Source organism: Geotrypetes seraphini, chromosome 2 (genome assembly GCF_902459505.1).
Source record: "Geotrypetes seraphini chromosome 2, aGeoSer1.1, whole genome shotgun sequence".
Lineage (NCBI taxonomy): Eukaryota > Metazoa > Chordata > Amphibia > Gymnophiona > Dermophiidae > Geotrypetes > Geotrypetes seraphini.
In genome coordinates, this window is record NC_047085.1 from 385,505,176 (window position 1) to 385,527,579 (window position 22,404).

The 22,404-nt window shown below is 46.5% G+C and overlaps 1 protein-coding gene across 4 annotated transcripts in view; it reads left to right on the forward strand.

Moving 5' to 3' along the window:
• The window catches only part of ANKRD28 (ankyrin repeat domain 28), a 425,075-nt gene that overhangs the window by 113,627 nt on the left and 289,044 nt on the right, over positions 1-22,404 (forward strand). For 3 of the 4 annotated variants that reach the window (XM_033930721.1, XM_033930723.1, XM_033930720.1), the window contains exon 5: positions 20,990-21,190. In XM_033930721.1, coding sequence (XP_033786612.1) covers positions 20,990-21,190 — 201 coding nt within the window. Of the gene's footprint in view, positions 1-16,417; positions 16,515-20,989; positions 21,191-22,404 lie in introns of those variants that run through there. The other variant, XM_033930722.1, reaches the window with a different exon arrangement.

Consider the following 22,404-nt stretch of genomic DNA (forward strand, 5'->3'; position numbering starts at 1 on the left):
GCAGAGTCAGAAGGAACTCCAACCAGAAACTAATTAAATCACCAGACAACAAAAGTAGGAAAAATGATTTTATTTTCAATTTAGTGATTAAAATGTGTCAGTTTTGAGAATTTATAATCTGCTGTCTATATTTTACACTATATTTGTCAATTTTTCTATAGGGTTACTGAGGTGACATTGAAAAATAAAATAAATATACAGTCAAACCTTGGTTTGCGAGTAACCCATTTTGCAAGACGAGCAAAACATTATCGCAAAACTTGTCTCACAAACCGAGTGTTGACTCGATTTGCGAGCACCCCCCCCGATAACCAGCATCGCTCCCCCCCACTCGCAAAGCCCCCCCCCCCGCTTGAACCGGCACCCTCCGACCGAACAACTTGAACTTACCCCCCCCCCCCCCCCACCGGTCTGGCACCGGCATGCAACCCACAGGACATGCCGGTGCCGCTAGAAGATCTTCCTGCCTCTGCCGGGCCTTGAGTCCTGTGGGCTGCATGCTGGTGTCAGACGGTGGGGGGAAGCACCGCTGTCCTTAGGGGGGTGGGGGGGGTGGGAACGTATCAAAGCCAGTTTCCATTATTTCCTCTGGGGAAACTCGCTTTGATATACGAGTATTTTGGTTTACGAGCATGCTTCTGGAATGAATTATGCTCGTAAACCAAGGTTCCACTGTAAATGATAATTAACATTTTCTCTCCATAAAGTGTGCTTTGTGGGGGGTTTTAAATTTTGTGGTTACCATTATGAATTAGTAAGATTATATTGTGTGTACATGAAAAATTAATGGAAGAAATTGCACTACAATTAGTACTATTATAATGGGGGTGGAGTCAGGGGTGGAGCTTGCCTGGGGGTACTCAGTTGGTATTTATTAGACTTAGGGGGTACTTGGCTTAAAGAAGTTGAGAAACACTGGTCTAGGTGACTATGTAGTTCACTCAGTAAGGGCCCCTTTTACAAAGCCACAGTAGTGATTCTCCCATGGCAAATGCACCAAAGTCTATTCAATTCCCATGGGCTTCAGTGCATTTGCTGTGGCAGAATTGCTATCGCAACTTTGTATACGGTGTCCTAAGGCAGGAACTACTGTCTCCTTGCTATATCAAACAAAAACCAGATTGCCGGGGATACAAAACATTAACTGATTCAACATGAGTTTGAAGTTGGTTGAATACCACTCTCTCAAGTACAGTAGTTTTGAAAGAAATGGAAGATTTGATTCTGGCCAGTAATTATTCGGAATAAAAGGATCTGTATTACTTTTTGTCAAGGGTGGCTTAAATGCTACTGGAACACTGTCTAAGTGTCAAACCTTAAAAAAGAAAGTCATATTGAGCATTGGAAAATAATTAATAATAATTAACTAATAAAAATAGTGCACATTTAATTTTCCTTACCACCAAATTTCCCCGTCCTGCCCCACCCGGCTACTTTTTCGTGCCACCCGGCTGGAAAAAATTTCTGGGGAGAACACTGGGGTTCAAGTGCAGGCTCCATGGCAATTCAGTGCCACAGGATTGGGGCTGACTGTGTTACTCAACCTGCTGTGTGTGTGGGTTCCAGGAGGGGTAGAGGTCTCCATCTGTTTTGATGGGCCTAAGAGGCAGAAGACACAGGCAGTCCAGGTTTCAGTCTTGTTGAGGCAGAGGATTTCCCTGTAAGCTGAATCAGCTACCATTTTGCAGCTTCCAGCACACATCATAGCACAGTGAGTAACAGACTGAAAACTTGTGAGATTGTTTTTGAGGGATCTTCAGATTCAGTTTTTGGGTGGTTTGGAGGTTAGTCCTGAGTCCTCCCACCCCAAAAATCCTAAAATCACTGCTTTAAAAATTTTCATGGTGTGTTTTCCGGGCCGTTTTAGCACTAAAATTGCTGCTGCGGTAACCATCTTGGATTTTCTCAATTTGAATTAAAAGCTTTTATCTGCCTCAAAACACTTCGTTTTTGAAAGAAAACACGTCAGATGGATTCTTCAGGGCAGGATAGGTCAGATTCATGCCTTGTTTGCATTGAATGGCTGTCTGGTGAACATCAGTGTTCCACATATCACATGGCGCACGAGGGGCATGGTGGCATCGGCTTTAGCCCCCTCCCCCCTTCTGCTCCTTTGGGAGGATTCTAGCACTCAGGTCATCTGAGGATTGTCCAAAATAGGGCTGGGGGCTGCGCAAGTGTGTCCCCGACGAAACACAGACATGATTCAGCGCCAAAAGCCCGCAAAAGCTCCAAGATCTCTAAGCAAGGCTCAGAGGGGGCTCAGGGGCAATATTTTTCCCCAGAATTTATTAATATTCTTGTTTCAAGCTTATCTAGACAATAAAAATTAACCAAATCCACCTACCATGGCGTCTCTGTTGGCGCTGGGTGCCCCTTCCCCCAAGGATGCAGGTCCCTTGCAACAGGGCCATGCGCGGGGGTCACGTGATGACGCAGAGCTAAGCGGCGGCTCCTTTCCACAGCTCCGCTCCTCCCACATCTACTTTTCACTTTATTGCCTCTCACATTGCCTACCCCCCGCTCCCCTTTTGACACTGGTAAGAGCGTGTCTCCTCCGGAGTGCAGCGGGCTGCTCTGCGTTCTGTTTGCTGGCGATTTGGGTGAGTTATGCCCATAAAGACTCTGCGACCTGCCAGGGCTCAGAAACCGCACAGGGCATCCAAGATAGCGTCAGTACTCTCTTCCCCATCAAAAGTTCTGCTGCAGGAGGACGCGGTCCAGGAGCTAACTAAAAACATATCTGCGGTGATAGATGATCGGCTTACCATGCTCCAGGCCACGGTCGATGACATCCGCGACAGTCTGGAGCATCAGGGTCAGTGTTTGCAGACGGCGGAGACCCGCATTGCCGCACAGGAGGACTGTTCATCCACTATGGAGGTACAGCTCCGGGCTGTTGAAGCATGCTGCTCCACTCTACATGCCCGCCTTGAGGACCATGAAAACTGTGGTCGCCGCAATAACATCAGGTTTGTGGGGCTGGCGGAGACCCTCCAAGCAGAGGAGCTTCGGGACTTGTGGAGAACTGGCTCCTGGAAGCACAAGGATCCTAGTGGAGCGCATGCATTGTCTGGGCCCCCGCAGGGAGGGGGATGGTCGACCCCGTCCAGTTATAGCACGGCTCCCCAATTTTGCCGACAAGGCTCAGTTGATGACACTTTACAGGAAGAAAGGTTTGTTGGAGTATGGAGGGCAAAAGCTCCTTCTGTTTAATGATTACTCCGCGGAGGTTGCTGCCCAGCGACGCACTTTGGCGCCCTACTGTTCTGAGCTTCATAACCGGGGCCTCCAGTTTGTCCAATTCCCTGCCCTAGTGCGCATCATGGAAGCTGGCGGTCCGAAGATGTGTGACACCCTGGAAGACCTGCAAGACTACATCCGCACTCTGGCTCCGCAGGCGCCGGCTCCTTAACTGCTAACCTGAGTTTTTGAGCTCGCTCGGGTTTGGGGGCCTTCGCTTCACCGGGTTGGACTTTGCATGCTGCAGTGTTGGACTGGTGGCCGGGGGGCCTGTTTTGTCTGTCCTAGCTCTCGGGTGTGCTCCGGGACTTCCAACCTCGATACCTGGCCTGCCTGGGTTGTGTGCTTTATTAGACATCTGCTATTTTCCCTGGGGGGGGGGGTATATTGGATAATATCTCCCTGGGAACTTTGTTTGGCTGGGCTCTGTTTGGACACTCTTTGATTGGACACTCTGTTTATTTTTATTTTACTTTTCATGCTGCTCTATACACACGGGGAGCCCTGGCCTTTTTCTGCTACATGCCTGGGGACTCCTTTTGAAGCAAGCTGGGGGATCCATGCCCTCTTGGCTCACTGGACACTGTCTTATGTGACTATCATATTGGACCTTGTTTCCTCCATTTAGCCTGTACTGTGAGATTTTTGGGGGGTTTCGCTGGAGGGGGGTGGGGTGGGTACTGTTTTTGCGCTCTCTTGAGGACGTGAAGGGGTGGGAGCTGGGGCTTTTTTGACTTTTTTAAGGTGGTGGTGGTGGTGGTGGGGGGGACTGCGTGGGAACATTCCAGGGACTGGCTGGGTGATGGGGTGGGTGGTTGAGTGGGGATTGCTGAGTGGTTCTATGGTATGCTTGGGGGTGTGTGCAGTCGATGTGTGGAGGGGATGGATGGGGGATGGGAATGGGGGGTACTCCTTTGAGTGATTGGAGTTCTTATGCTTGTCCTTGGGGGTACAGCTGGGAGTCCCTCAGGGACTGTATGACAGATTGGTGCTTTTGGATATTGTCTGCAAACTCCTCCTATAGCTACAGCTGATCCTACATGTGTCATCCTGAATGTGGCTGGCCTAGGAGAAGAGGGCAGATTCTCAGTTACAAACTCTGGCCTCCAAGTGGACTGCAGAGCTGGGGGAGCCCATTAGTGTTGAGGTCTTTGTAGCTTGTTTTTCTAATATACCCAGGGTGGCCCGGAATGCTCAATTGCAGGAATTAAGCTGTTACACCGCACCTATTTCACCAGGGATTGGGAAGTGTGGGCGGGTCTCTGGGACTCCGATGAGTGTGTTAAGTGTAAGCGTTTGAAGGGGATCCTACTTCATATGCGGATTGAGTGTCCGCTGCTGGGTACTTACTGGAATGGGATATTGGATTTCCTGGTTAAGATAGCGGGGGTGCCTTTCCAGTGGTCCTATTTGTTCCTTATTCTGGGCTGTGAGGGGGAGGTGCTGGACCAGGGCTTGGGGTCGGGGCACTGGCATTTCCTATACACTGCTTTGTTGGTGGCTAAAAGGGGAGTGCTCCGGCTGTGGATGGATGAGCTTGCCCCTGAGGTGCTGGCATAGAAGAGGTCCCTTGTGGAAATGGCTCAATGGGAGCTTTGTAGTGCACGGGTGGGGGGGGTATCTTCTTCCCACCGACTGTATTGGTCTCTCTGGGAGGCAGCCTTGTTGGAGATCAGCTCATTGTGATAGTTTCACCTTTGCTCCCAATCACTCTAGTGGGTGGGAGTGGGGGGGTATAGTTCTGCGGGGTTGAATGAGTGGGGGGAGGTGTATGGATGGTTGTTTGAGTGAATTTGCTTTAGGGGATTTTGTTCTCCTCTTGGGTTAAAATGGAAATTATTGAACAGTCCGTTTCCTTTTTGTTCACTGTTACTGGCTTGGTGTTCTTGATGTTGCTGGTGTCTGGTATTGGAGGGGGAATGTGGGGGCCTTGGCCTTCCTCTTTTTAGCCTGTACAATTTCTATTTGGTACTTTGTCTCCTTATGCTGCCAGTGCACTGTTTGCCTGTTCTGTATGTTCATTACTTTCTACTTAATAAAAATTATTTCAAACAAAAAAAAAAAAACATGGCCATGCGCAGTCGAGGGACAGTCCGCCAGCGGATGACTTGGATAATCTGGATGATGATCTCATGCCTTTTCATTCTTAGACAGGTACTTCCACAGTTGGAGATTTGGCTGCAGTCTCATATCTCCAGGACTCTGATCTGGGAGATGCTCCAGATCTTGTGGACAGTACTGTGTGGAGACTTTTCAAACCTTCCATGTTGATGGGGATAATTTCAAAATCCCTTCAGGAATTGAAATTGGAGACTAATCAGTTCTTTGCAGTGCAATGCCCGTTTGAGTAGCAGGAAGCTGCAGTCTTCCTCTTTTCCTGACCTGGACATTGTGAAGATGCTCATGGATCACTGGGAGGTACGGGAGAATCCTCTGAGTGGCCAAGGTTATGTCCAAGCTCTATCTGATGGCAGAGATCTTTAATCAGTGTTTTATTTCTCCAAAGGTGTACTCCTTGGTGGCGTAGGTCACCAAGTACAATTCTCTCACCAGTGAAGGTTGTGTGGTGTTGAAGGACGCTCAAGACCACAGAATCGATTTTGTGCTAAAAATAATTTTTCATTCTGTGGCCTTGGGTTTGAGAGCAGCCGCTGTGGCATCTTTTGTCGCTAGAGCCTGTCACTCCAAACTGCATCATGATCCTGACACCTGGTTCAAAAGTACCTGGTAGAGTTGCTAATAGTAGCAAGATTCCAAGCTAAACCTGAGGGATAAGCAATGGCTTTCCCAAGGTCTCCTCTCTCCTTTCCCTCCTTCCTTCTAATATCTGTCATTACCCTTTTCTCTGCTGCTGTCCCACTATCCAGCTACTCATTCTTCCCTATTTTTACTTTTTCACTCTCCCCTATCTCACTCTTTCTACCTCTTCACTACTCCATGATTGCTTACAACTTTCCTTCCCCTTCTCTCCCCTCTATCCTTCTGTTATATGGCTAACATGTCCTGCCATTTTGAAGATGATGGCATCTAGAAGCAGAAACAAGGGGGCATGCTCCTGCCTCCCTTTGTTTCAGGTACAGGAGGGCCCATTATGGTTAAGGATCTTCCATTTTTAATTTCTGGAGTAGACTGTGTCTGATACCCTGTATGATTTATTCAGAGTGGTGAGCAAGGAGTCAGCTTACTTTATTTCAGCATGCCGGATGTTGTGGATCAGGCAGTGGTCCGGTGATTCTTCGTCCAAGGTGACTCTCAATAAACTGCCCTTTAAGGGACAATTATTGTTCGGTAAGGATTTGAATGATCTTATGGCTATTGTGTAAGACCACAAACCTAAGACCTTGCCAGACAGCAGGCCTTGGTCTTATAGTGGACTGGTGTGTTCTAGTTTGTGTTTCTCTGGGCGATATCAATACTCCGGAGGTCCCTTGGGTCAGAGATCTTATCAGAGCACCAAGCAACAGTTTGGTGGAGCTAGGCATCCACAGTCTTTGGGATCATGCTCTACTTCTGCCCCAAAGAAGCAGTTATGATGCCAGGCCCTCAGCCGACCCTCCACAGATCAGTGGGAGGTTTGTGGCATTTCTGGAAGAGTGAGTGGACATCTTCACAGATCACTTGGTGTTGAACATTCTACAAGACAGGTCCAAGCTCAAGTTTTATCATAAGAACATAAGAATTGCCATGCTGGGACAGAAAAGGGGAAAAAGAGAGAAGGTATATACCAATACAGTGTATATTACTTATAACAATTTATTTCATCATTATTTTGAGTATATTTTTTCAAAGCTAAAAAATCTATTGCACATATCCCCATAACATGATCAAAAATTAGCACTTATTGAAATGCAAATGGCTTGCACCTTAAAGTCCTTTTGAAGTTCTCAAGTGCATATGTCTATATCAGGGATCTCAAAGTCCCTCCTTGGGGGCCGCAATCCAGTTGGGTTTTCAGGATTTCCCCAATGAGTATGCATTAAAAGCAGTGCATGCACATAGATCTCATTCATATTCATTGGGAAAATCCTGAAAACCCGACTGGATTGCGGCCCTCAAGGAAGGACTTTGAGACCCCTGGTCTATATCAAGATCAAACAGACAATGAACGGATAATAATCCAAACGCTCGGACTTCCAATGAACTTCTGATTGGATTTCAATGGAACCTTGGATTTCCAAAGGATTCTTAACAAGTTACAAACATTTAGCTTATTATCCGTTCAATATCTGTTTCATCTTGATATAGACATATGCACTTGAGGACTTCAAAAGGACTTTATTAAGGTGCAAGCCATTTGGATTTCAATAAGTAAGTGCTATTTTTTTGATCATGTTATGGATATGTGCAATAGATTTTTTTATATTTGAGAAAATATACTCAAAATAATGATGAAATAAATTGTTATAAGTAATATACACTGTATTAGTATATACTTTCTCTCTTTTTCTTTTTCCTCTTATTTGAATTATTTGTTGAAGATATTTCTTTTCTCATTTTTTTTGTAATTGTCATTCTGGGACAGACCAAAGGTCCATCAAGCCCACTAGCCTGTTTCCAACAGTAGCTAACCCAGATCCAAGTCCAAAGCTTTTTCTGAACTCTCTAGCGGGAAGATCAGACAAAGAGGTCGAATTCAGAGCCACTATCCAGAGATTGCTGAATATAGTGGCCATAGAGCCCATTCCAGAGTCCAACTCAGGCTCCGGCAGATACTCGATATACTTTGTACCAAATAGAGGCTCCGAAGATTGGAGGCTAATCCTGGATCTCAATGTGGCCAATGCGACCCTCAAAATTCCTCGATTCGGAATGAAAATTGGGAGGTCAGTGATCAGCTCTGTAGCGCCGTGTGAATTTCTGGCCTCTTTGGATTTGACGGAGGCCTACCTTCCTATTCCCATTTTTCCAGAGCACAGAATATACTAGAGGTTCCACGACTTACAACAACACTTCCAGTTTGCAGTCTTGCCCTTCAGGCTAGTGACTAAAGAGAAGCAGCGCTAACTGCACTCGGCACCAGCGGCCAGTTTCGGGAGCCCTTTCCAGCAGGGCACCTGGCCTCATCTCCACCCCTCCCCCATTCCAGCAGGGGAGAGAACTAAAGAGAAGCAGCGCTAATGGCGCTCGGCACCAGCGGCCAGTTTCGGGAGCCCTTTCCAGCAGGGCACCTGGCCTCATCTCCACTCCTCCCCCATTCCAGCAGAGGTGAGATCGAAAGGGAAGCAGGGGAAACTTTTCTCCCTTCAAGTGGGCTATCGCCAACCGAAACCAGCGGCCACATTGGCGGGTCTCGAGCACCGCTCCGCCCACCCCCCTGAGCCAGCAGGGGAAACTTTTCCCATGTTTAAGTCTAATTGTGAAATCTTTCATCGTTAAGCATAATCGTGAACCCATCCAACTGTAAAGTTCATTTACTAGCTCTCAAAAAAAAAAAAAAAAATATACATAAAGCAAAAGTAATCAAAAAATTATCTTAAATACCTGTTGAATCTTATAATCTGTTAAATGCTTGCTGTCGTCTTAATTTTTGTCAATTAATTGTCAATTCTTAACTAATTTGTTAAATGCCTATTGTATCCAAAAATCTATGCTAATTTGAATACCGATTTGATAGCCAGATTATCTTCATCCCCCTTCCACGAGATCATTTTCAGAATGACTCCAATTCAGAAATGCTTTACTAGATCTGTCCAATATCGTTTGTGCTGATACCTAGTACGTTATTACCGTATTTTCACGCAAATAACACGCACCCGTATAAAACGCGCACACGGATATAGCGCGCAGAAATCACGATGATTTGCACAAAAACTTTGATATACCGCGCTCACGGGTATACCGCGCATGCTGCCCGACGCTCCTTTCGCCCGCCCTGACTTTCCGTGCGCTGTCCCGACTCTCCGTTCACCCCCCCTGACTTCCATGCACTGTCCCCCCTTGAAGGTCTGTCCCCATCCTGAAAGCCTGATGCCCCCCCCCCGACGTCCGATACATCCCTCCCCCCGAAGGACCGCCGACTCCCCAACAATATCGGGCCAGGAGGGAGCCCAAATCCTCCTGGCCACGGCGACCCCCTAACCCCACCCCGCACTACATTACGGGCAGGAGGGATCCCAGGCCCTCCTGCCCTCGACGCAAACCCCCCTCCCCCCAACGACCGCCCCCCCAAGAACCTCCGACCGCCCCCCCAGCCGACCCGCGACCCCCCTGGCGACCCCCACGACCCCCCCCACCCCCCTTACCTTTGGTAGTTGGGCCAGAAGGGAGCCCAAACCCTCCTGGCCACGGCGACCCCCTATCCCCACCCCGCACTACATTACGGGCAGGAGGGATCCCAGGCCCTCCTGCCCTCGACGCAAACCCCCCTCCCCCCCAACGACCGCCCCCCCCCAAGAACCTCCGACCGCCCCCCAGCCGACCCGCGATCCCCCTGGCAACCCCCACGACCCCCCCACCCCCCTTCCCCGTACCTTTGGTAGTTGTCCGGACAGACGGGAGCCAAACCCGCCTGTCCGGCAGGCAGCCAACGAAGGAATGAGGCCGGATTGGCCCATCCATCCTAAAGCTCCGCCTACTGGTGGGGCCTAAGGCGCGTGGGCCAATCAGAATAGGCCCTGGAGCCTTAGGTCCCACCTGGGGGCGCGGCCTGAGGCACATGGTCGGGTTGGGCCCATGTGCCTCAGGCCGCGCCCCCAGGTGGGACCTAAGGCTCCAGGGCCTATTCTGATTGGCCCACGCGCCTTAGGCCCCACCAGTAGGCGGAGCTTTAGGATGGATGGGCCAATCCGGCCTCATTCCTTCGTTGGCTGCCTGCCGGACAGGCGGGTTTGGCTCCCGTCTGTCCGGCCAACTACCAAAGGTACGGGGAAGGGGGGTGGGGGGGTCGTGGGGGTCGCCAGGGGGATCGCGGGTCGGCTGGGGGGCGGTCGGAGGTTCTTGGGGGGGACGGTCGTTGGGGGGGAGGGGGGTTTGCGTCGAGGGCAGGAGGGCCTGGGATCCCTCCTGCCCGTAATGTAGTGCGGGGTGGGGTTAGGGGGTCGCCGTGGCCAGGAGGGTTTGGGCTCCCTTCTGGCCCGATATTGTCGGGAAGTCGGCGGTCCTTCGGGGTGGGGGTGCGAGTGGTCCTGCCGGGGGGGGGGGGATATATCGGACGTCGGGGAGTCGGCCGGGCAAGAGGGCTTGGGCTCCCTCTTGCTCCGATCGTGGATGCGGGTGCGGATGGGAGTGCGTGCGAGCGGTCGTTCGGGGTGGGGGTGCGAGCGGTCCTGCTGGGGGGGGTGAATCGGGCGTCGGGCGGGGTGGGAACTATGTTTTAAAACTTTGGTATACCGCGCTCACGCATATAACGCGTGAGGGGTATGCGCGGTAGGTAAAAACGCGTATACCGCGCGCGTTATATGCGTGAAAATACGGTACCTAGTCGCTCCTCCATCCTTAACCTACTCTCACTCTCCTCAAACAGGCCATCTAACCCAATGTGATGGTGGTTATGGCAGTCCACCTATCAGACTCGGGATCCGAGTCCATCTGTATCTGGATAATTGGCTCATCAAGGCCCAGTTGGAGTCTGAAGGACACCACACAGTTCAATATGTCCGTCCAGTTGCAGCAGAGACTAGGCTGTGGGTCAACTTTCGGAAGAGTCAGCTCATTCTAACGCAAAACCTGAAATACCTGGGGGTATGTTTTGCCACAGGAATTAAGTGTTTCTTCCCGAGTCACGCTAGGAGAAGCTTCGCCAGATGATATGTGCTTTTCTGGAAACTCATGCTCTGATAGCCTGGCAGTACTTGCAGGTTCTAGGGTTGATAGTCATGATCATAAATGTATTCCCCTGGGCAAAGGATCACTTGTGCCCATTCCAGGACGCACTTATCTCCCATTGGAGACCACAAAGGGATCTGCTGCTTCTGAGACTTCCTTGTACGATGGAGGCTCAGTGCAGTCTAGCTTAGTGGTTGAATTCTCTCTCTCTCTATCTTAGGGAGTCCCCTTTTGGATCTCCACCTGGGGGATCTTGATGATGGGTGCCAGTCTTTAAAGCTGTGGGGAGAGGGTCCGCTTTGCGTGGACAGTCCAGGGATGTTGGTCTCCTTCCGAGAGAGTGTGGTTGATCAATTGCTTGGAGCGATCCAGCTGGCTCTCCTGCACTTTGAGCGTTCACTCCAGAACAAGGTGGCTCAAGTTTTCTTGGACAATACCACAGCAGTAGCCTATGTCAATTGTCAAGGGGGCACCAGAAGCATGCCCCCTGTGGCAGGAGGCTCAAATGGTCTTTTGCTGGTTGGAAAAAAATCTTCTGGCACTTTCATTGGTGCATGTTTCAGGAGTAGACAATGTGCAAATGGATTATCTCAGCTGCCAAACTCTGGATCCAGGGGAATGTCTCTTTCCCAGAAACCATGTAAAGAGATGGGTACGCCTGATATTTGACCTGATGATGTCGGCGTCCAACAAGAAGGCAGTTCGCTTCTTCAGCCGCTGTGGCAAACCAGGAAGTGAAAGATTGGACGCCATGGTACAGCTGTGGCCATAGGAGGGCCTTCTCTGTCTTTCTTCCGTGGCCCATGATAGGTCGTCATCTGTGAAGAATCAAGATACATCAGGTTTGGGTGACTCTTGTAGCACCTGATTAGCCAAGGCGCCCATGGTATGCAGACCTGATTTGTTTGTAGCTGGATTAGGGTCTCAAACTTCCCTGTCACTCATGCCTTCTCACGTAGGGTCCCATAGCCCTGCAGGATCTGGACCGCTTTGGTTTTATGGCTGATTCCTTGAGGATGCAGCTTTAGTGCATAGAGGTTACTCGGCTGGAGTGGTAGTTACCATCTTGCGTTGCAAAAAATAATTGACCATTGCTGTGTATGCTAAGACTTGGCAGTGTTTTCAAATTTGGTGTGCTCGGAAGAATGAAGATTCAAGCTCAGCATCAATCCCGATGGTACTTGCTTTCCTTCAAGAAGGCCTCAAAAGGGCCTTGAAGTTGGCTGCCTGAGAGTTCAGATAGCTGGGCTTTTCTGCTTTGGTCCTAAGCAACTGGGGGGCTCTGTGGCCGCTTATCTTGATGTGGTCAGGTTCTTAAAAACTCTCAGCAATCAAAAGTGCACAAAGTATCTGAATTAAATAACTAAATATTTCTTTAGCTTTCACTTATGTTAAATTCGACAGAATTGGTCTAAGTTAAGTGGCAAGTTCATATGAATATTATTTAGTTAAGAAGAATGACTTGTTCAAGTATTTATTAAACACTGGCATTTTATTACACAATAATTATTTGTATAAGCAAAAGCAGTTCCGTGAGTGAACCTTCACCGCTCAATTGTTCCTATGAGGATGGCTACCACACAAAACAACTAAGCGTTGACTACATTCAGTGTGGCTTTCTGAGGAACATGGTGTGGGTAATCTCCAAATTTAACATAAGTGGAAGCTAAAGAAATATTTAGTTATTTAATTCAGGTTCTTAAAAGGCATGTTGTGGCTGCGCCCTCCGTTGTGTCTGCCATTTCCGACTTGAAATCTCATTCTAGTTCTCAGGTTGCTTTCAAGTTCACCCTATGAACCGTTGGACCAGGTTTCTTTTATGGATCTTACCATCAAGACTATTTCTGACAGCCCGCAGAATATCCAAATTTCAGGCTTTATCCTGCAGAGATCTTTTTCTTCAGATTATGGACTCCAGTGTTATCCTATGCACTGTTCCATCCTGTCTGCCAAAAGTGGTATCTAGTTTTCATACCAACTAAGAAATGTGGTAGAGCACAGTTCTTCAACCGCCGGTCCGCGGACCGGTGCCGGTCTGCAGTAAATTTTTGCCGGTCTGCGCAGGGCCGGCAAGATTGACTAATTTCAACTTCCTGCCGGTCCGTGCAGGACCGGCAAGATCAGCATCGGAAGCGTGCGCTGGGCCGGAGAGATCTTGGGGAGCCTCCGACAGTGGGTTTCTCCCCTCTCTGCAGCTCTCCTTTACTTCCCAGCGCAGCGATTCACGAAGGCAGCCTCGGGGTTTTTGCTGAGTCGCGGCTGCCTCTGATGATGCAACTTTCTCTTTCCTCAGAGGCGGCGCAACCCAACAAAGGACCCGAGGCTGCCTTCGTGAATCGCTGCGCTGGGAAGTAAGAAGAGCTGTTGGCAGGGGAGAAAGCCACTATCAGAAGCTGCTGGGCAAGGGAAAAAAAGGGACAGCTGCTAATGGAGAGGGAGAAGGAGAAGGAGAGATGCTTCTGGGAGGGGAGGAGGGAAAGGAATCTGGGAATCTGCTGGGCCAGGAATAAAAAGGGACAGCTGCTACTGGAGAGGGAGAAGGAGAAGGAGAGATGCTTCTGGGAGGGGAGGAGGGAAAGGAATCTGGGAAGCTGCTGGGCCAGGAAAAAAAAGGGACAGCTGCTACTGGAGAGGGAGAAGGAGAAGGAGAGATGCTTCTGGGAGGGGAGGAGGGAAAGGAATCTGGGAAGCTGCTGGGCAAGGAAAAAAAGGGACAGCTGCTACTGGAGAGGGAGAAGGAGAGATGCTGCTGGGAGGGGAGGAGGGAAAGGAATCTGGGAAGCTGCTGGGCAAGGGAAAAAAAGGGACAGCTGCTACTGGAGAGGGAGAAGGAGAGATGCTTCTGGGAGGGGAGAAGGGAAAGGAATATGGGAAGCTGCTGGGCCAGGAAAAAAAAAGGGACAGCTGCTACTGGAGAGGGAGAAGGAGAAAGAGAGATGCTTCTGGGAGGGGAGGAGGGAAAGGAATCTGGGAAGCTGCTGGGCAAGGAAAAAAAAAGGGACAGCTGCTATTGGAGAGGGAGACGGAGAGATGCTGCTGGGAGGGGAGGAAGGGAAGAGAGTTACTGCTGGACAGGAGGAGGAGGGAAGGGAGAATGAAAAAAGGAAGGAAACAGCTGGCAGAGAGATTAGAGGAGGGGAAGGGGAGACACAGGCATGAGAAAGTAGAGAGATTGATGATAGGAAGAGGTCAGCAGAAAAATAAGCAGAGGGACAACGATGATAGATCTGGTGTAGGAGAGATAAAAATGAAGAGAGCAGTGAAGCTGGAATGAATCATGTAAAAAGGAGAGAGGGGGCACAAGCTGGATGGAAAGGGGAGAGGGACATAGAAAGAAGACAGATACCATATGGAAGGGGGAGAGGACAGACAGTGGATGGAAGGGGCAGATGCTGGATTGAAGAGACAGAGAGGGCATACGCTGGAAGGAAGAGAGTGAAAAAAAGATTGAAAGCAGAAACCAGAGACGACAAAAGGTAGAAAAAAATAATTTTATTTCTATTTTGTGATTAGAATATATCAGATTTGAAATATATATCCTGCTAGAGCTGGTGTTAGACATAACTGGGGACTGCAAAACCCAGGCAGTGCTTCTTTAGCTTCCAGCTGGCTTAGGGCGCTTTCTGACCAGGGGGCAGTTGCCCTAGTTGCAACTCCCCTAAAACTATTCCTGTCATGTGTTACTTCAGTATTCTGTTAGCATGATATTTCTGTGTAGCATTCTGTAATAATTTGGCTTGTTCAGTTTTCTTGATAGTAGAGGGGATATATGTGAAGGGGAGGGGAGACAGGGGTTTTGTTGATCCTTGCTCTGAATTATTTGTATTTATAAAATGACAATTCTACAGAATATTGTTTCTTTTTATACTTTAATAAAATACATTCAATATAAAATCATAACTGAGGCTTGTGTGGATGGGATCAGATGATTTGTGGGGACCGAGCTCGCGGAGATGGGGCGGAAACGGATTTTTTAAATTTTAGTCCTAGTAGTTTGCCGGTCCACAAAATAATTCTTTTTTTACTGCCGGTCCACGGATGTAAAAAGGTTGAAGAACACTGTGGTAGAGCACAAGACAGGTGTTGAAATTGTTGGATGTGTGTAGGATCGTGCTGCAGTATTTAGAAGTCACAAACAAATTTAGCTTGTCGAATCACCTTTTTGTGCTGGTTGAGATAGCCCCTAAGGGCAGACTAGCTTCGAAAACCACCATTTCAAGATGGATTCAGATGGCAATTTCATCAGCCTATACTGGAGCTGGAAAGCGACCTTCTCTGTCAGTAAATGTGCATGGCATGTGAGGAGTAGCTTTTTTATGGGCAGAATCTTCAGTGGTTTCCCTGGAAGAGATTTGTAGAGCAGTCGCTTGGTCTTCTTTGCATACCTTTTTAAAGTTTTACAGAATAGATGTGGCACACAAAGGGGATTCCTTGTTTAGTTCTTTGGTTCTGGCAGCAGACTCATCAGTCCCACCCTAAATTTGAGGGACTGCTCTGTTACGTCCCACTTGTTCAGGAATGGAGTGGGATTGTACAAGGAGGAAAAACTAGGGTCTTACCTTGGTAATCTTCTTTCTTGTAAATCCACACTCCATTTTTGATGCCTGCCCTGAGAGTTGCTGATTCACTGATTGTCTGCCTCAATAAGTACTGGTAAGTTGGACTACTGATTCCTTGACCAGCCTTTTTCAAATATAATATCTGCAAATATCGTTCACTTTGCTCTAGGGGGGTCTTTTGCTACTGCGCCCCTACACTGTTAGTGTAGGCTGAGTCTCCTTGTTTTCACCATTTTCCTGATTGTTGTGATGTTTCTTGATATTAATATGAGCAGATAGACTTCATACTCCTTTCCCTTCTATGTCCTCTACAGGAATGGCTATCTGCTTTGTCACACACTAGAAGTTGGAGGCAGTCTAGAGGTAAGAGAGGAGGAGCAAAAAGTTATGCTAATAATGCTTCCTACAAGAGATCTCGTGAGATGAGATTGACTACCCACTTGTTCAAGAATGGAGTATAGATTTATAAGATTACCAAGGTAAGAACCTAATCTTTCTTTTATCTAAATAAATAGTGTGTAAAGTTCCGAGTATTTGTGGCCCTTACATGTGTTCTTCTCAACTCTTTCAGTCCATAGCTTAAAAATTAATGCAGCTCTCAGGTAGGCAGGAGGGATTATGTACCTGAACCATCTTGCAGTCTACAGAAAACGCTGTTAAAAATAGTTGTTTCTTCTATATTTTTATTGCTGCATATGTGTGGGGGATGGTTGACTATTTCATGTAAATTAGGAACCGTGAATTTCAGCTTTTTCAGCAAGTCTTCTACTGGAAGGGATGCAAGAGCCCTCTTTTTCCAAAGCAGTAGCATCTTTTAATTCAGCACCCTTGTCTCTGCTGCCTCACTTAGGTTGATGTCAGAGAAACAGCAGCAAGGTAGAGATTACCTGGACAAAACTGATGGAACAAGGCAGGAAGATAATAATCCCTGTTATGCTAGAATCCCAGGTATATTCCAGATCTGGTGAATCAAACTTGACTTCTATGTTGGTGCCTCAATATTGATTACTTTCCTGAAGGCAATCTTCATAATAGATGTGGACAATTCAATTAGCCTGCCTTCTAACCTGTTTCCATCATTGCTAAGCAGTACCATTCTTGAAGATGTCAGCAGTGTCCCATCTATCCTACAGAAAGAAAGAGAACTTAGATTTGATGATTTCAGATCCTGTAGCATATTGATGCCCTTAAAAAAGTCAGTGTGTCAACCTTAGAAAAAGAGCACGCACAAATGTGGCAGCATCTCCCCTCCTACAGTCCTCCTCAATATCGTTTTAAAGGCTAGCCCTCTTCTGGTTATGGTACAGTGCAGTTACCGCCCCCTCCCCACCAGCATTAAAGGAATGCTATGCAAAACATGTGGAGGGGCATAATCGAAAGGGACATCTAAGTCCGTTTACGTCCATCTCGCAAGACATCCAAAGTTAAAAAGAGCCTAAGACACATTTTCGAAAGATACGTCCAACTTTTTTTTACTTTCGAAAATCGTCTAATTATACGTTCTGCCAATCTGATCATCCAAGCCACTAAATCTTCCATCTTTATACCACATTTCCGTCCAACTTTCCATCCAAGTTCAAAATGCCTAGAACAAGCCCGTTGGACGTGGGAGGGCTCTGCAAAGTGATGGACTGCACACCCAGACATGCCACCTAAATAGCGGGGTACCTTACAGGGCACTGCTGTGAACTTCACAAAAAGGGTGCCATAGCTTCTCCTCACTACAGCTCCCTTATAGGTCATGGTGAGCCCCCCCAAACCACCTCGAGAATCCCCTAGACCCACTTATCTACCACCCCAATAGCTCTTATGGCTGCAGGAGCCACTTATATGCCAGTAAAAAAGGGTTTGGGGGGTGTATAAGGGAGTGCACATGTTTAAGTATCAATGCAGTGATTACAGGGGTTTATGGGCATAGGTCCTCCTCTCCATGGGTCCCTAACCCACCCCCAAGACGACTTAAGCTGCATCTGGGCTGGACGACTAGGCTTTCCTATACCAGGCGGCCAGGTGATGATGGTCTGGAGGCTGAATTTTAAAGTTCTGAATAAAATTTTTAAGGGGGTGGGGGGGGGGTCGGTGATCACTGGGGTACTGTGTGGGGGTCTGTGTTATGTGTTTGCAGTGCTTATCTGGTGAGTTTAGGTGGGTTTTTGTGACTTAGACCATGCTTTACATGGTCTAAATCACAACGTCCAAGTTCCATCTAGGCTCTGTTGTTAAACTTTTGGTTATACATGCTGTACAACTAAGTCTAAGCCGGCCCACGTCCCGCCCAACTCCTGCCCTCGACATACCTCCCGAAACGCCCCATTTAGCTTTGGACGTTGAGCTGCACTATGAGGGCCTAGGTTGTTTAGAAATACGTCCAAAACCCATTTTTATTTTCGGCACTTGGACATTTTTGAGAAATGTTCGTCCAAGTGCTGACTTAGGTCGGTTTTTGGATGTTTTTCTCTTTCGATTATGAGCCACTTAGGCTTTCATTACCCTATTTAGTGAGGAGCCAAAACATTTGGATAGCCTTGACAAAATGTTTTGTTCAAGGAGCTTATTTCAAAATCACAGTGTGCTAGCTGTGCATAGTGCAGTATATGAATTAGAGTCTGAAAATCATGAAGCCATTCACTGATAACAGCTAATGAATGAGCACCATGTTTATGATAAGAGTGTGCATGAGGAAACTGTCACACTATTCACAAAGTGCGCCTTTTACTGCTACCATGCCTTTGTAAAAGGGGCCAAAAGTGCACATTACAGGTTAAAGAGTCACTAACATTAAACACTTCAAACACAAACTTGCTCCACATATAGTCTTTAGTCACACAGTCTTTCTTTAACCAATAATGTCTAACATGCATCATCTTCTGTCTCTATTCGGCTATCTGATGATATTGCAGGAACAATGGCAGTCTTTATAAAGACTTCTTCCAGTATCTTCTGTCTTATTAACAATTTTTTCTATTTCAGTAGTGTCTCTTTGATCGAGTACACTGCCATAATCTCATGCTCACTGATAAATGCATATTCCATGCCAGCAATTTTCACCGTATCATCTATAGAGATTTTTTTCTCCGGTGTTCACAAGGTCTTCATCATCACTACTATCCTCAGGCTTTTCTTTATTTAACACCATTTCAGCAATCTCACCATCACTGAAGGAATGCACAACAGGTGCATCTTTGCCAGTATTCAGCTTCCTCTTAATTTATTAACGTTTTCAGATGATCGACTTCTGGCATAATCAGTTAGGTTTGATATCATCAGCGTTTCATCAGTGACTTGGAAACCTTCAAAGTCTTCCTCTTCTGGTTCATTTTCATCAAACATTGTTAATGGCCAAAGTTTATGCTAAGCATTTTTTTAATGCTGATCTAGTTATGCACTTGCCAATGCCTGGAGAGATATAAATGGCATCCTTAAGACTGAACTCCTTGAGAAAGTCTTGAATTCTTATGCCTCTGTTAATTGCATCAGGCCTGCTATTTAGAAAGCAGTCTTTTATACTTGGTTTCATGGAACAAATTTCCTTGGCCACAAGGCTGTAATAAGGATGTCGCATTGGGTGGGAGGTAAATGGTAGAAACATTATTTTTCACAAGAAGTTCTTGAGGTGGATGTGCAGAGCAGTTGGCTAGAACCAGTAAAACATCACAATTTTCTTCCAGTTCAGCTTCTCTACAATGAGCTCTTGCTGCTGGCACAAAGTTCTTATGGAACCAATCACTAAATGTTTTCTAGTTATCCATGCTTTCTTGTTAACATAATAGTCCACAGGTAGATGACATGCACCCTTCAAACATGGGGAATGTTGGCTTTTTCTAATCACTGCCAGCTTAATTTGTGTGTGCCTGCAGCATTGCTACATAGAACAGTTAACCCTGTCCTTTGTGTCCTTAAAACCAGATGATGCTCGTTCATCAACTGTTGTCAGTATTTTTCTAGGAACATAGCGCCAGTAGAGAGCTGTTTCATCAGTATTGTAAATTTGTTCAGGAGCAGGACCAAGGGCTTCATCAGATATCCTCTTTGCAAATTCATCAGTGTACAACTTATCTTTCTTTTTTCTTTGTCATATATGGTGGTGTTCCCACACCATTTTCTTCAGTCAGCTGTCATACAGACACATACATCTTCATCAATATCTCAACTTTGACAGAGATAAATACTTCCTTTTCTGCTTCTCACTGCCACCCTGAGTGGAATCTGCAGCTCTTTGCCACTTTCCAGAACTCCAATCTGAATTGTTCAGAGATCAGGAGAAAAGCATGTAGCTTCATTGATTTCAGCATGTGTCACTTTGAGGAAATTGACTACTTTCGGTTCGCATCAAATTTCAGTTTTCAGAGTTTTGGATAAAGGGTCCTGTAACTGTACCAGCAAATATAGTTAGGACTGGAAACTCAAGTGTGAAGAAAAGTGAGCCAATCCAGGGGTTGGGATAGGGTGGTGGCTTAACCCATTTCCCCTAATACTTCATGTCTAGTTTCTCACATGTAAAAGTTTTCTTTTTAAAGATGCTTTTAAGCTTTAAATTATGTTTAAACTTTATATTAGTTTTCTTCTTTGATTGCACTTTTCCCTCCCTAGTATTTTCTCCATACATGGTTCTCCTCTGTACTTTAAAACACTGAATTGTAGTTCTGTTCCCTCTTATCTTATGTATTAGTTGGTTAAGTCTATTTGTCTAACCCATTATTTTAAATTTTAAACTGTATGTCTAAATATATGTTTATATTTTTATCAATTTTCTCCCTCGCTTAGTAAAACTAAATAAGCGATTCATCAAACTAAAATAAAACTTGAAACTTGGGTGCATGTTATTCCATTCTTTTTAGGCATGTTTAATTAGAATGAGTGTTTGTGAAGGAGGGTATATTTGTCCATATTTTGCTATCATTGAGTCAAGGGTTGAATTTACATGCTGGAGTAAAGCTTTGGAATGCCTTGCCTGGGCAGTTACAACAATGTGCTGATGGGCTGCTTTCAAGAAACTTTTGAAAACTTAACTCTTTGTAAAGGCATTTATGTAATTGGGAAAAAGTGGGCAGATGGAAGACATTTATTAACTGTTGGGCAGTTCTTGTCATGTCATGTTTGTCATTTATTTTATGAATGTTATTTTATGGAAACCGCCTAGGTTTTAGGGGTGGATAAGTTTTAAAAATAAATATTGGAGATGCAGTTGAATGCCAGATGTGTACATGCAGCTGTGTAGAATTAGGTTTATCACAGTATCATTTTTTTTTTAATCTAAAGATAGGTCTTTATTAAAAAAAAAATGTCCTTTCCTTTATCTTTACTCTTTGTATTACCATTTGCTGAAAGAAAAACACAAGCAGCTTTAGGCAAAAATATACCACACAGTTAAAACCCTATTAGTTAAAAGCTTTTCTCCTATATTTTTTTCTTGATGTATTTAGGATGCTGTTCAGGTATTATTGAAGCATTCAGCTGACGTCAATGCCCGTGATAAAAACTGGCAGACGCCCTTACACATTGCTGCTGCAAATAAAGCTGTAAAGTGTGCTGAGGCTTTGGTTCCTCTTCTGAGTAACGTAAATGTGTCAGATCGAGCTGGTCGAACTGCACTGCATCATGCAGCCTTCAGTGGTCATGCAGAGGTAAGGGTTGCTTTCTTTATTTCTCCTTTATCCATTTGTTTTATTAGCAAAAAATGCCCCCTAGTGCACTCATTGACAATAGTAAGGAAAATAAGTTTTGTGTAATAGAGGGCTATTTAAAATTCATATATATGAGGTAATCGGCTGTTAAATAAGATGTCTCCAAAATTGTCAGTGGCTGTATCATAATTATGGCCTTTGTTTTAATGTGCATCCACAGCAAAGGCTACAAAACCATTAGGAAACTAGGCCAGATAAGAACATAAGAATAGCCTTACTAAGTCAGACCATCTAGCCCAGTAACCCGTCCTCACTTGGCCATTACAGGTCTCTAATATCTGGCAAAAATACAAATAGTAGCAACATTCCTTGCTACTGATCCATGTCTGTCTCAATAACAGACTATGGACTTTTTCTCCAGGAAATTTTCCAAACCTTTCTTTAAACCAACTACATTAACTGCTCTTGCCAGAGCCTCTGGCAATGCGTTCCAGAGCTTAACTATTCTCTGAGTAAAGAAGTATTGTGAGTAAAGCAACAACCTCAGCACCCTGAGGTTGTGGGTTCAAACCCACTCTTCTCCTTGTGACCCTGAGCAAGTCACAAAGGCCTAGATTCTTCAAAAAAACGCATTAAAAATGATGGGCTGTTATTGCAGTTCTTGTAGCGAGTTAAAAAAAGCGAGTCATTCTCCCAAAAACGCTTATGTAAATGAGGTTGGCGGAGAGTATCGAAGACTCACTAAATTTGCATGTGCCCATCACTGGCCTTCTCCTCTCTGGTGCATCCTGTGATGCACCGGGGAGGGTCCTGGGGCTCTGATTGGCCCAGGTTGTTTAAGGCCCCTTCCATAGGAGGGGCCTTATATAACCTGGGCCAGTCAGAGCCTCAGGCCCCTCCCTGGATACACTGGTAAGGGGCCTAAGTTCTCTCATTGGCCCGGACGCCCCATAGAAGAGGCCTTAGGCATCCGGGTGAATCAGAGCTTTAGGCCCCTTCCCAGTGCATCTGGGGAAGGGCCTGAGGCTTTCATTGGCCCAGATTGTTTAAGGTCCCTCCAATACTATGGGAGGAGCCTTAAACAACCTATGCCAATCAGAGTCTCAGGCCCCTCCCTGGTGCATCTCAGGATGCACTGGGGAGGGGAAGGCCCACTTTGGAAGAGGCGAGCCAGCTGGCTGGAGGGAGTAGGCATCCCTCAGGTTAGCCATCTA